Consider the following 14,762-nt stretch of genomic DNA (forward strand, 5'->3'; position numbering starts at 1 on the left):
ATAAAACATGTCCCATACTCGTGTATCCCATTAAACTGAGGATCGGTTACTCGGTGTATGATCGACGCTGAAATGCCATGCTTGATATCTGATATGTATTATTTCTTTATGGAAAACATGTCTTGTTTTCTTCGGGTTTAGTTCAGCCAAGAAATTATGTGGTGTGTAGCGTTTTAGCTGCTACACCGCGCGTTCGGGCGGATGCATTTTAATCGAGCCTATGGGCAGCTCTGGATTTATGTATAGGCAGTATATATATATATATATATATATATATATATATATATATATATATATATATATATATATATATATATATATATATACTGCCTATACATAAATCCAGAGCTGCCCATAGGCTCGATATATATATAATAGACCAGGCAGCAAAATTAAAGTGGCCTATAGTCTATACTCTATACCCAGTCATAAAAAATATAAATCCGGCCCTGCCTATGGGAAAGTAGAAACATGTATTTCTTGCTTCAGTTTTACTTCCGCCAAGAAATAGCTTACGCTTGCTATAATATAATTGGCTGACCTTTAAGAAAATTACACTAATAACAGCAAATAAAAACCGCGTAATAATTTTACTGTTCGAGGCGAAGTCTGTTTTATTTACACGGCGAAATGAGAATTCCTAATTCAGGAGAAATTGCCTCAGCCATTCTTTCATGTTACCGCCTTCTTAATAAAAATGTATCCCAGCACGGCGGTATTAACGATCTAATCTGAGGTACGCAAATAGCCCCCCTCTTCTATAACCCTCCCTCTTTTTACCCCCCTTAAGGGTCGGTTCACGAACCACAACGCAGAAATCAATGACGCGGATGACGATTTCATGCTTCAAGTGGCTCATCTTGTAAATATCGAATTATATCACAGCAAATCACAGTTTTGTACATTATTTTCACGAGCGAGTAGTGACTGACAGATGTACCGTCTCACAAATGAGTCTGCTGACGCGGTAGACCGTTTACCTGAACCTGGATAAATACTTTATAGCTCTTTTGCGATTCGCGACGTCCGCCTCAGTATGAAATCGTTGAACTGATTTGGGAATCCGAATCGCGGTTAGGTCACAAAACACACTAAAGTTGTGTGCAGGCCCTTTTGTCGTGCTCGGGCGGGCGCGGAGCTCGTTAGAGTCGCCTGCCGGTCGGCCATTGTTTTAAAACACCCAATATACACCGGCGCCCAATCTGGGACCCGATCCCTTCTCTACAGCCTTGTTTGTGACACAAATTAAATGTCGAGGTGGGAATCGAGGTCTGTTGCGACGCGTTGAAACGGGTCAACCTCCCGTATATTTTGTAAAACTTATGGGTCTCGACCGCAACGAGTAGGTGAAAGTACTGTTTTTTGGGCTCTGCTCAAAAAACTTTGTTGGATATCGTGTGTTGTTCTGAGGGTCAATTCAAACCGCAACGCGACGCGTAGATGCATTTCTAAATTTGTATGAATTTGACAGATTTCAATTGCGCGAGACGTCTTGCAAATCTGTGAAAACCATACATATTTAGAATTGCATCTACGCGCGTCGCGTTGCGGTCTGAATTGGCCCTAACGCGTCGTAGGATAAAGTATACTGAACTTTGTTGTACTCACATTTCTCACAACTTTTTTTACTTTTCTACCTCTATATAAGCTAGCAAATGTATATTAGAATTATTTTAATGTAAGAACACGTCTAAAATAAAAATAATACAATCCTACTAATGGATCTCCTCCGAAAAAGTTCAAATGTAAAAAAATGTTTCGTCATTTTTGTACATTTCTTCGCAGCTTTTTGTACACAACTGTGACAAAATGTACAGAAATAAGCGCATTATGAGAATCTCGGAAGGTGCTCGAGTCACGACATTTGAAAGCCTCGCGAGCGCTTGTGAGCCGCTTGTAAAGAGCGTCCCGAAATACAATGCAATGGCAGTTTTCACGCCGGCTTTCATTTTCACTGAAACAATTAGGCGTGATAAACATTTTGTCGTTCATCTTGGATTTGAGGCCCCAATTTTGAGTAATTGCCTCTTCAATATAATTAGTTTTTTTACTAAAGCTAATTATATTGAAGAGGCAATATACTACATATTTTGTAGTTACGTATTCAAGTGGTCTCACGTTTTGTACGTCATCATTCCGCAACTGTCATGGTGTGACTGACCAACTGTCATGGCGTGATTGACCCCTCCACCAGCGAACTGGAGACCAGCCTATCAGGATAGATTTTATTAGCAATAATAATAACTACAGTGCGATTAGCAACTCAGATTAAAGTTTATAAGTCAATATGGACTCAAATTATCCCAAAACCCATTAATCGCTTAGGTACTATAAAATAAACGTATAAGCGGCTTGAAACTATAAATGAATAACTTGAACAACAAATTGATCATCGCTCAACAAAGATCGAGATCTAAAAAGGAACAGCTTTGCAGCTGAACTGGACAAGTTTGATCTACATTATCTAACCCGCCTCAAAGTGCGCCGTCACGATTCTCTCGAAAGCTCTTCAACGATAAAAGCGCTGTTATAAACTTTTGCTTCCAACATCCAAGTTATTATATAGTATGTGGGTACATTGAATTAGTAAAGGTTTGGAAGGATTTAATATTGTACAGAAATTGATTCATAGACAGCAAGCAGATCTACGTCGACATAACGCGCCTACATTACGTAGGTCAGCCATCAGCCTATCAATCAACTTCTCTGATAGTACTGTGGCGGTACCCACAATTCGCCTAACAAATCCTGCATCGCACTATCGAAGTTTACGACGGCAAAATATATACAACGTCTGAAATGACGTCAGTGGGCTTCGGCCTGACCGAGCATGCTATCTCGCTCGGTCGGAAGATCTTCCTTTTCGGCCGCCACGAACAACGTTAAAGTACCATCGAGGAAATTGATTCGTAGGCAGTTGACAGACCAACGTCATTTGGTCGGATCATGTCAAGTTAATGTTAATTGTGATATCGGCTGGGTTTGACGTAACGCGACCAAACTACGTAGGTCCCCCATCTGCCTACGAATCAACTTCTCTGATAGTAGATTTCCCCCTTTTATGCTGCAGTTTTATAAAGTACCAAAGTTTGTTAGCAATTGGTGGCAAACTGATATTTTTCTTGCCTGAATTACTTACTTTAAATGTGTTACCCCTAGTGAAAAAACTTTTTCTCGCTTTTTTATGATTCTATTTTGCTGACAAATGACAACGAGGCCGATTAGTAAACTAGTCTTTCATAAGAAGCTAAAGAGGCCTTTCGGCCATAAGCTATATTTTTATAATTTAATCCATCCCCCATACAGTATCAGGACTTGTTTTTTGCAATTGGTTTAATTTTTAGCTCTTTTCTTTCGTTCTTTACATTATTCTTATAACTAGTGATTCAATAATGCTTACAATAAAATTAATAAAATCCATTAATATCAATAAATAAATCAATAATAATCGAGATTGGTAAAACAACGGCACAAGTACAAAAGCAAATCAAAGAACCTAACTAATAACCCATAAAGTATTTCAGTTTTGCTTATTAAGTACCCCACGATTGTCTTGCAAAAAGTCAGGAAAATTTCCCTTTCTTTGCCCCCAGGATGAATGGCAGATTTTTACCCGTTATCGATATGTCCAATTTCTGTTCAATATCATATCGATTGCTAGCAAAAATTGAGCACTCGACTAATAGGTGAGGAACCGTCTCCTCGACTTCCGGCTGGCACAGACACGATGGATCCACATTCAACTTGAATATGTTCAAGTAGAAGGCGAATCCACGGTGGCTGGTCAGAATCTGTGTGGTGTAGTGTGTGATGTCTGTTTTCTTTACTATTTTGTACGCAGCAGCAGCACTTGAGAAAAAGAGTGACTCCGGTCCCGTCCACTTTATATTTTCTGTCCCATTCCTCAATCGTATCCACTCTTAAGATACGTTTGACGAATGAAACAGGACACAGATCGTAGTCAGGCTTCCTTTTCAATCCCAGCGTGGCCTCCTTGGTTAATTGGTCATTCCTCTCATACCCTCCCAACCCTGCGTGCGCCATAATCTAAAACAGGGAAACCTTCCGCCTCTGAGATGCAGCTTTTCGGAGGGCTGCCCTTGTTTGCACTGCCAGGGGATGAGGGGAACTAAGGGTGACAGCCTGGAGAGCCGATTTGGAATCGCTAAGGATACCGACCTTCGCCATTCCACTCTTGCAGGCTATACTTACTGCTCTTTGGAGCGTTAGAAGTTTGGCAAAGCAAAAATAGAATGATTTCCGATTGTTAGTTCAGTTTCATCAAGCCGGATTGATGGGAATCCGGTCAAATCCGGTCCGGATTGAAAATGGCACCGGATTGCAATCCCTAGTTATAACTAGCTGTTTGACCGATGAAAATCGTTAGAGCCGATTCCGAGATTCCAATTATATATATATATATATATATATATATATATATATATATATATATATATATATATATATATATATATATATAGCAAGAATTGCTCGTTTAAAGATATAAGATAATAATAACATAAAAATAATCTTTTCTATATCAGTTTGAAGTCACCTAGTAGGCATTAGCCTGTATCAGGCAACTACGCTCTTCTAGGTAATATGAGACCATTGCTATAAAGTTTTCTGTTAAACACGCCGAGGCTAAAGCATTATTGCTTCGAATTATACTACTTAAGTACAGTCATTACGTTCTTTTATTAACAAACGTAACCGGTCTATTTAACAGTAATCACCAAGCTTAATATCGTGATAATATCGAAAAGAAATGAGGCTGTTACGCGGTTTAAATGTCCCAATCACCCTCCGTCTTTAACGCCCCAATCGTCTCAAACGCCCCCACAGTCCCAAACGCCCCCCGAAAGCCACGAGCTGTATAATGGCCACCATTAGTGTGTAATTAGTCTGTAAACCGAGTCCCGAGCTCACCTCCGAAACCTCTGACGAAGTTTACGTGTGAGTTGAGACAGATGAGACTTAGTATTAACTAAGCTCTCGTAATGAATATATATATTTTTGGCACGTTCTAGAATCTAGTACATGGTTAGGAATTATATTATAATTAGCCGATGACGCTCCCAACTCCGTTGCGTCAAAATTCGTTACATTTTACAGTACATTTTTCCTAGATATAAGCATAATTATGTCCTTTCCCGAGACTCAAAGTATCTATATACCCAGCAAAATCGGTTAAGCGGTTTGGCGTGAAGAGGTAACAGACAGATAGACAGACACACTTTCGCATTTATAAAATTATTAATATGGATAGATGGAGTCTTAAATCTAGAGACTATAGATTTATTTTTTATTTTTTAGAGCATCCAACGCTTGTCATATTTGAGGTAAATTTTTGGTATCCTTAGGCCACATACGTCGCGTACATATATACGTCTGTTACACATATTATAATACTACATTGTATATTTACCACGGGTGCTGGCAAACCGTGGATCCCGAAGAATGACATAGTTAACGCGATATAACGTTAACCTAAATTCCTTGTAATTTGTATGGTCATGTAATCACATTACCACTAAAATCAATCATCAGCAAAATATTAATCATAAAGTTCTATGATGATGATGATGATGAGTTAATCTCAAATGGTAAATAATCTCGTCTGTCGGCTTCGCAACTAATTCCACAGATTACTGCGATGTAATCTTTCCCCGACATTAATACATAATGCTAGTCTCTTTGTGTATATTAAAAATAGAATATTATTCACAAGATTGTAACATTTTAATGTAAATTATGAATAATAATAGTTCCCACACCGGTTTCGGTGACGGTGGCCGGTTTCATGGAAACCAGGCCAGCTACGCAGGAGTAATTTTATAGTGCCCAAGTGTGTGCGCAGTACACAAGAGCACTCTCTATTCCTTTACTCTCATAACCCAGTGGGACGGCAGACCGACACGACCGGCGAGAGATCAGGCGCAGGACCGACTTTTTACATGCCCATCCGACGCATGGATCATCTTACTTGTCAGACAATCAGGTGATCAGCCTGCATTATCCTAACCAAACTTGGAAATAACATGTTTCCAACGCGGGAATCGAACCCACGACCTCCGAGTCAAGAGCCGAGCTCTGAACCACTGGACCACGGAGGCGTTAAATTATGAATAAGTAATTTTTGAAGTCGTAATATTATGAAACAAGATTTTGTGACGTTCTTTTGTAAATGATAATTCAAAGTCAATCACATAAAAATCTTTTATTTAATAAATACAATAACTAGTATATAAAATTTATCGTACAGTCTTATACATACGAGGCACAGGGTTGTGACATGCACTGAACAGTTAAGTTTTGTTTCTTTTTAGTTAGTTTTTAAACTTTAAAAGACCAAGAAGTGCGGTACAATCTTTTGAATCTTAGCCACTTTTAGATGCCTTTTATTATACAAAATAGTTCAGTACAGTCCATCCAATAAATAGTACAAAATTATTATATAGTAGGTAGACCTACACGTACCATGCTATGAATTATTTGCCTAGCTCGTAGCGTGCTACGCTTTGGGCGCTACACCGAATAGTGTAGCAAGCTACGCAGAGTTTCGTAGCAGGCTACGCAGTTTCGTAGTAAGCTACACGATTTCGTAGCAGGCTACGAGTTGTCTGTCGGCTCCGTATAAAGTTACGCGGAGGTCCCCGCGGCGGCCTTCAGCCGCTCGTTTTCGGCGTTCAGCGCCTGCACTCGCTGCTCGTACTTCTCTCGGAGCTCCTGAATAATAAAAAGAATAACATTTTAAAGGACAGCGGTTACACAGAAAAGTTATAGTAGGGGAAGGCAAGGTGCTAATTGTGTGGTCGCTCGAACGTCATGGACACCTAGTAGGTTTTTTACATTATGTAAAACTGATAAAAAAATAATAAGAGTGTTTTTTTTATTTAAGCGGTGGCTTAAGAAACTGCAGCCATTATAAAGTTTTGAAAAAGAAAATATATTCAGAAAATTGCTTATTTAGGTGAACTATAAATATATTTTAGACATCAAAGACTAAATCATTTAGTTTAGTGCAAAATAAAATATCTGCGAAGCTTAGTTAGGAAAATATGAAGCTTAATATTTTTATTGTTTTAAATGTCCCTACAGGCTTACCTAATCTTTGAATCGTCAGTGCTTTATATGGAAGCTTCTTTGGGATATACTAAACATATCACAGACACAGATCACAGATCCGATGACATTTTTTCAATATTCGAAACAAAAAAATTTTAACCCACCACGTGACAAATCTGATTTCTATACCAAGATAACTAGACACATTTCGGTAGCCTATATTAATCTGATACGCTCGAGTTTGTCCCGAAATCCCCTCTTCCCCTCCCTAACTATTATATTATATTTTCAAATATATCGTCGGTGTTGTGCGATATTCTGTAACGTCACACTTTGATACAGATATATTAGAATTTTTTGGGAAATTATGTTAAGATTCCCCGAAAAACTCAAATATTTGCCCTTTATATATCAATACACTTCCTCCAAAAGGTTGTACGCTACCTTGAATATGGCGAGTTGCGTCTCGTACTCCTTGCGCAGGTCGTCGGTGATGTCGTTGGAGGTCTGCGCGCGCTTCAGCCCCAGCTCGTACCGCTCCTTCTCCGCCTGGAACCGTGACTCCATCACCTGCAGACCCTCACCTTGAATATGGCGAGCTGCGTCTCGTACTCCTTGCGCAGGTCGTCGTTGATGTTGTTGGAGGTCTGCGCGCGCTTCAGCACCAGGTCGTACCGCTCCTTCTCCGCCTTGAACCGCGACTCCATAACCTGAAGACGCTCCTGGAAATTTGTTTTAATATGAATAATGGAAACTCAATCATTGTAACACAACAACAACAAATAAGAAAAAACTCTCTCCGTAGCCTGCTTGCGCAGTTGAGAGGTAATTGGATGGTATTTGTATTAAGTGAGGCTAGAGCATTTATAGACAACCGTCTTTGTTCACAGGATAAGGCAAACCGCATTCCATATAAATATATGGAATGCGGTTAAGGAAATCCTTAACACGCTCGAGGACCTACAATTTCAGTGGTCAGGTTCAAGCATGAGCGGTATCATTAGATTCGTATTGATCGCGAGGGTGACCATGAGCAATGGACCACCTCCCAGTTGTCCATAGGTATGCTTACATCCATAGCTTTGACCTCCGAGTTGCGGATTTCAAGCAGATCCTTGGTGATGGTGTTGACGTCCTTCAGCGACTGCACCTGGCTGCTGAGCGCTTCAATCTGCAGCTCCTGGTTCTTCACCACCTTGGTCTTGTCGAAGATCATGCCCCGGGCTTTGGTCAGCAGCTGGGGAATTGGTGATAATTTGATAGACTTAAATCTGGTTTGAAGTCGGTGAAACTTAGAACTCATGATTAGACAGCTAACTACTAAAAAAACGTCTACGATGTACTGTTTGTCAAGCTGTTTGGCTCGAGAGCGTAGGTGTTAATCACATTACTCCTGGTGTGCCAGGAGTTTACTGTGGTAAACTGCTAAGATGCGCCCCAATTCACATGCAACTTACTAGACGTGCTATAAAGAAATACAACAGCACATTATTTTTGTCGAATTTCAATTTTCATCTGACAACGCCGAAAGAAGAGTTATGTTTTGCGAATGTTTTTTTTTTATGAAATAAGGGGACAAACGAGCATACGGGTCACCTGATGGAAAGCAACTTCCGTCGCCCATGGACACTCGCAGCATCAGAAGAGCTGCAGGTGCGTTGCCGGCCTTTTAAGGGGAGGGTAGGGAAGGGAATAGGGGAGGGTACGGAAGGGAATAGGGGAGGGTACGGAAGGAAATAGGGGAGGGTAGGGAAAGAAAAAGGGTAGGGGATTGGGCCTCCGGTAAACTCACTCACTCGGCGAAACACAGCGGTCGCGCTTTTTCACGCCGGTTTTCTGTGAGGACGTGGTATTTCTCCGGTCGAGCCGGCCCATTCGTACCGAAGCATGGCTCTCCCACGTCAATGTTTATATCAGTTTGTACCAGGGATGTTGCGGATCCCGATTTTTTTCACATCCGCGGATGCGAATGCGGATGCGGATTTTTAGAGGTTCACATCCAAGGATGCGGATGCGAATGTTTCTCTCCCTCCCTCTTAAAAGACCGGCAACGCACCTGCAGCTCTTCTGATGCTGCGAGTGTCCATGGGTGACGGAAGTTGCTTTCCATCAGGTGACCCGTTTGCTCGTTTGCCCACTTATTTTATAATTAAAAAAAAATCACGTGATTAATTTACACAAGGCAATTGATGCACCACAATAAACGCGTCGGATCCTGTCACCGTGTTTAGGGTTCCGTAATCAACAAGGAACCCTTATATTTTCGGTCTATCTGTCCGTCTGTCCGTTTGTTTCGCCGCGGTTTCGCTCAGAGAATAGCCTACAAAGCTGAAATTTGGCATGAATGCAAATACATATAAACGATGTCGACAAAATGGTAATAAAACCTTTTTTTTTTTAATTTATGGTACCTCCCTTACACATCAAGCGGGGATAATTGTTTTTATTTCGCGTCCACTCCACCGTGTGTGATGTCGTTGGATAGGGTTTTTAAAAATATTACGAGTATTCCAATTTCCAAGATCATTTTCCGAATTAGGGATCCATTTATGAAATATACAAAGTGTAAAAGAAGAAATCGTTATTGTCCAGTGGGAGAGACCCTTCTACCAGCTATTAGCTAAACGGTTAATTCTGAAAAATATGTGGAAAAATTTCACGGGAGTGAAATATGCTAAATTTAAAAAGAAAATGATCACGGCTAAGAAGACTTCATAAGTCATTGACAAGTACAAAGGAATTTTTCGTTCAAATTTCTTTGAATGTAACTGAGATGATGTTGATAGTGGTGTAAAACTAACGATACGATAAAATTGACGATACAAAACTTATCAAAAACTGCCGGTACTACGGAACCCTCTATTGTGCGTGGCCGATACGCACTTGGGCCGCATTTTCGCTCCCATTGGTCATTTGTCACGCGCAAACGGCACGCGCCATTCACAGACCCCGGCGCTTTTTTTTTTCTTGTCGCAACTCGTATGACATTCGCATCCGCATAAAAATCCGCATTGATCGGATGTCCAAATCTATGCGGATGCTCCGCATTTGCGGATGCGGCTGCGGATATTCGCAACATCCCTGGTTTGTATGTAGTATATTGTATTTTTCTTTAGCATGAGTCTAATAGAGAAATTTTAGCTCGTGAGATGTAATAATTTGTAAATAATTTGTCCTGATTATAGGCTGAGTACATCTCAGGCAGAAAATAAGAATGTATTTTGAAGATATTTTAAGTGTTGGCTTTGGCCTACCTCCTCATGCTGCTGCTTGATGTTCTCGATCATCTCGTGGTTCTTGCCGGCGGGCTTGGCCAGCACCGCCTCCAGCTTGGTCTCCAGGTTGCTCACGCGCGTCTTCAGCAGGTCGATCTGTTCCTCGCGTACCTGTGCCACAACACAATAACGCTTATTTTAACGATGTGAGTGGCGGCGGAAAAGGAAGATCTCTCGACCGAGCGAGATAGCATGCTCGGTCAGGCCCACTGACGTTATTTCAGACATTGTTTATAATCTTGTCACTCTCCGCAATAGTGATTTGTGTGTGATTTGTGAGTACCGCCACAGTTAGTTCTGGGCTATGGATAAAGTATTTTCACTTTTCTAAATGTGAAGGACTATGCATCTATATAGTCTTTGCTAATTGTAGCAATGTAATATTCCACTTTTAAGTGTTATTGTTATTGTGTAACCTAAGCCTGTTAGGTAACACATTTATTGATATATATCAGGATTACTGTCGCAGCTAGACAATGACTTGGTTTGTTATACCTTTAGCTCGGCCCTCAATGATTCTTCACTTTTCTCGTCCTTGGCTTTGGCTCGGAGATCCTCAATTATCCGCAGTAGATCCTGCTGCTTCTTTTCCCAGTTTTCCTGAAATCGTACACACAAATTTGTGACGAAAATTACATTTCAAGCAATTCATATCGAAATTCGGCGGTCAGCAGGTTGAATTACTTCCGGTCCTGGGTTTTTTTTTTAATTTTGTGTAGTTACATCTGGTGCATTATTTTATATCATCGATCCATTTTATTCTTGGTCTACGGTGGTTTTTCCCAGGAAATCTATTCTCTATGATCAACCGTATTTTGAATTGGGATCCTCTTTGTAGGTGACCGAAAAAAGCGACTTTTCTTTAGATGACGATATTCATTAGTTGGCGTTCACTTATACAGGGTGTAACAAAACTAAGTGATAATACTTAAGGATGATGAGTCCCGAGTTTACTGTAAAAGTAGCAGCGCTGAGTTTTTTTTCTTTTGTATGGTATGAAAAACTCGTGACGCCGGGGCTTGCCCATAGATCACAAAAATGATGTTTTTTCAGCGCTGTTACTTTCACAGTGAATTCTATGGAACACATACACACCCTAAAGTATATTATCACTTAGTTTTGTTACATCCTGTATATTCATTAGCGACGTATCAGCTAATATTATGACATAATGTTGTTCAATAATATGATGCTTGTTACCTTGTCAACTTTAAGTCCCGACTGTATGACCTCGGCAGGCTGCCCCGCCGCCACAGCCTCGGCTGACTCCTCAACCTTCTCCACACCATCCTCCGTTTTCTCCTCCAGTTTCACATCTGTTGGTGGTGGTTGGGGCTGAGGCTGAGACTCAACCTAAAAGATGACACATATTTTATTATCATGTTTAATCCATCAATCCCCAAGCGGCAGCCGGCTGCCGCATAAAAATTTAAAATCTATTGTGTCTACGACACCCACGATGCAGGTGTTAAAACTATTTCAGATCAATATAACTGACCTCCGACTTCATTGGAAATGAAATCGCACAGGAACCGTGCCTCTATATAACTTTTGTGGGGATAGAAATAATTTTAATATTATAATATGTCTTTATTCGACAGTCGATACCCGTTCTATCCATTCTAGATTCCATGTGTCATTTTTATAATAAAACTTGACGTGGGAGAGCCATGTTTCGGCACGAATGACAAAAAACGAATGGGAAATACCACGGGTTCACAGAAAACCGGCGTGAAACAGCGCTTGCGCTGTGTTTCGCCGAGTGAAAGAGTTTACCGGAGGTCCAATCCTCTACCCTTTTCCCTTACCTACCCTCCCCTATTCCCTTCCCTACCCACCCCTATTCCCTTCCCTGCCCTCCCCTATTACACTATTCCCTCTTAAAAGGCCGGCAACGCACCAGCAGACGGAAGTGGATTTCCGCTGCATACAAAATAGTACAGAAAATAGACATCACACACCACACCACACAGATTCTGACCGGTCACGGCGGATTCGCCTTCTACTTGAACAGATTCAAGCTGAAGGAGGATCCGTCCTGCCTGTGTCAGCCAGGAGTTGAGGAGACGGTTCCTCACCTGCTACTCGAGTGCCCAATTTTTGCTAGCAATAGATACGATATTGAGCCGAAATTGGGCACATCGATAACGGGTGAGAATCTGCCATCCATCCTGGGGGGTAAAAAGCGGGATATCTTCCTGGCTTTTTGCAGGATAATCGTGGGTGTAGTAAATAAGCGTAACGGTAGTATTTTGTATGATAACAATAATTAGGATCTAATTTTAAGCTGTGAATTGTGATATTAGGATAGTCTCTGTAATTTTGGTTTTGTATTTGTGCCGTTGTTTTATTATTTGACATTTTAATTGTATTTTATTTTAATTGTTTATTTTAGTGGAATCATTTGTATTTTTATTGGAATTGGTATTTTAATGTAGTGTAAATTACATCGTATAATATTTATATTGGATTGTATGTATAGACAAATAGAAAATAAATAGCCCTGATAATGTTAGGGGCACGAATAAAAAAAATAAAAAAAGTGGATTTCCGTCAGGTGACCCTTTAGTTCGTTTGCCCCTTTATTTCATTTAAAAAAATAGATGACGCCCGCAACTCCGTTGCGCCAAAATGCGTTTATCGCGCGGCAACAGCACATTTCTCCGAGGTGACAAGTATCCTTTGTGCTTTCCCGGGACTCAAAGTATCTCCATACCAAATTTCAGCCTTTAGGGCGTGAAGAGGTAACGGACAGACAAATCGTTTATCGCATTTATAAAATTATACTAATTTAAGAAAATTATACTAATTTAAGAAATTATACTAATTTAAAGAATAGGAAATAAAAACAATATTAAATAATAGTGTCTAATTTGAACGAATACAAACCAAACAAAGTATTTATGCATACCGCTGGAGAGTTATCCTGTGCTGTATTTGTACTGCTGGCAGTCTCCCCGCTACCGCCCTCTGGTTTCTGAGAAGAATCACTCTGAAAATATCAAAACTCTAGTATAATATTTTAAAGCGTTAAAATAATATTATGTTATTCCGTAAAAGCCTTTCTAAACTAGTAATTAATTTTTTTTTTTTATCCAATTCATCCAAGACAATTTTTTTCGTAACCTGCAGGTACCAAATGGGAAGTTCTATAAATATTTTGGTTGAATTTTCTAATCGTCGTCTATATTAATTATAAGTGTTCATTCCACCTTTATTTATTATTATTTATTACCATTAAGAAAGCTGAAAGAAAACATTTAGAAAAAATAAGGAAAATGCAATTCACGTGTTAAAATGCGTGAGTCGTGACACCGCATAATTCATGTAAGTAATTTTTGGAACTGAGCGTTAAAATATGCTAACTAAATTATTTATTTACTTAATACTTATAATAATTTCTTAATAATATTATGATTATAACACCTTACCATATTGATATTTTGTATGTATAATGTAATTCCTTTAAGAAAATGAATACGCGTAAATGAAACACCGAACACAAAACACACGATCACGGAAACTCTACTACATCTTCTATTTCAGGAACGCAGATGCGCGCGTAAAAATAGACATGGTGGGGGGACCAACTTTCCCGCGCGATCATCATCATCATAATTCAAGACGTGAGTGGATGAATAGGGTAAGTGACATGAAAAAACGTCCCGTGTTCTAAAGGAGGCTTTAGAGGCCGAAAAAATATTTGAAATAGAAAAAGTATGGATTATATGTGTAGCCAGATATATTAGATTGGTTATGAAGTAGATTAGTCACAAGTTTTATTAAAATAATTAGGGAAAAATAAGTTATTGTCCGTATGTTACGAAATGTTACTTGTTCGATTCTTCCACTCACGTCTTTAATTGTTACGTAGTTTATATCCTCTTTTGTTTCGTAGTATATTATATTCTCTTTGTCCTCTTTGATCATAATCAGCAAACGATTAAAGCTGGTTAGCTTTGAGTTTTTCATATAATATCATTGCTGGTTAGTGATTTTTATAATAAAAAAATTTAAAAACTAACCAGCTGTAGCCGGTAGTATGGAAAGCCCGATGGAAATCCAACAACACCGGAGAAGTCGAAAGTGCGATACCGGCTTTAAGTGAATAAAAAATACGCTACGCCATGGCCGGATTAATTTTTTTATGATTATATTTTCCGCCCCTATTTACGAACTCTGCCGCCATCCTTAAACGCTGCCGCCGCGCCCCCTCCTAGAATGCCGTAGGACGCTGCCGCCTATAATAGGCCAAGGCCATGGGCCATGGCCCATACTGATTACTGCCTATACAGTAATCAGTATAGGCAGTCATATACTGATTACTGCCTATCCAGAGTATTCCAGATGTGCGCTACGCAACAGCAGACCTCGATAGCACGGGTCACGGTCGCTCATTGATGAGAAAATGTTATTCAT

The 14,762-nt window shown here is 39.9% G+C and overlaps 1 protein-coding gene across 1 annotated transcript; it reads right to left on the reverse strand.

Moving 5' to 3' along the window:
* Positions 1-6,201: 6,201 nt before the first annotated feature.
* Positions 6,202-13,913, reverse strand: LOC121725453 (kinesin-like protein KIF15-A). Its single transcript, XM_042112443.1, has 8 exons — positions 13,775-13,913; positions 13,255-13,335; positions 11,544-11,696; positions 10,839-10,943; positions 10,323-10,454; positions 8,141-8,305; positions 7,653-7,790; positions 6,202-6,729 (listed from the first exon to the last, which is right to left on the reverse strand). Exons 1-8 carry the CDS (start codon positions 13,775-13,777, stop codon positions 6,643-6,645), a joined length of 864 nt encoding a protein of 287 aa, XP_041968377.1. The 5' UTR covers positions 13,778-13,913; the 3' UTR covers positions 6,202-6,642.
* Positions 13,914-14,762: the final 849 nt, after the last annotated feature.

The sequence above is a fragment of the Aricia agestis genome, chromosome 3, assembly GCF_905147365.1.
Source record: "Aricia agestis chromosome 3, ilAriAges1.1, whole genome shotgun sequence".
NCBI lineage: Eukaryota > Metazoa > Arthropoda > Insecta > Lepidoptera > Lycaenidae > Aricia > Aricia agestis.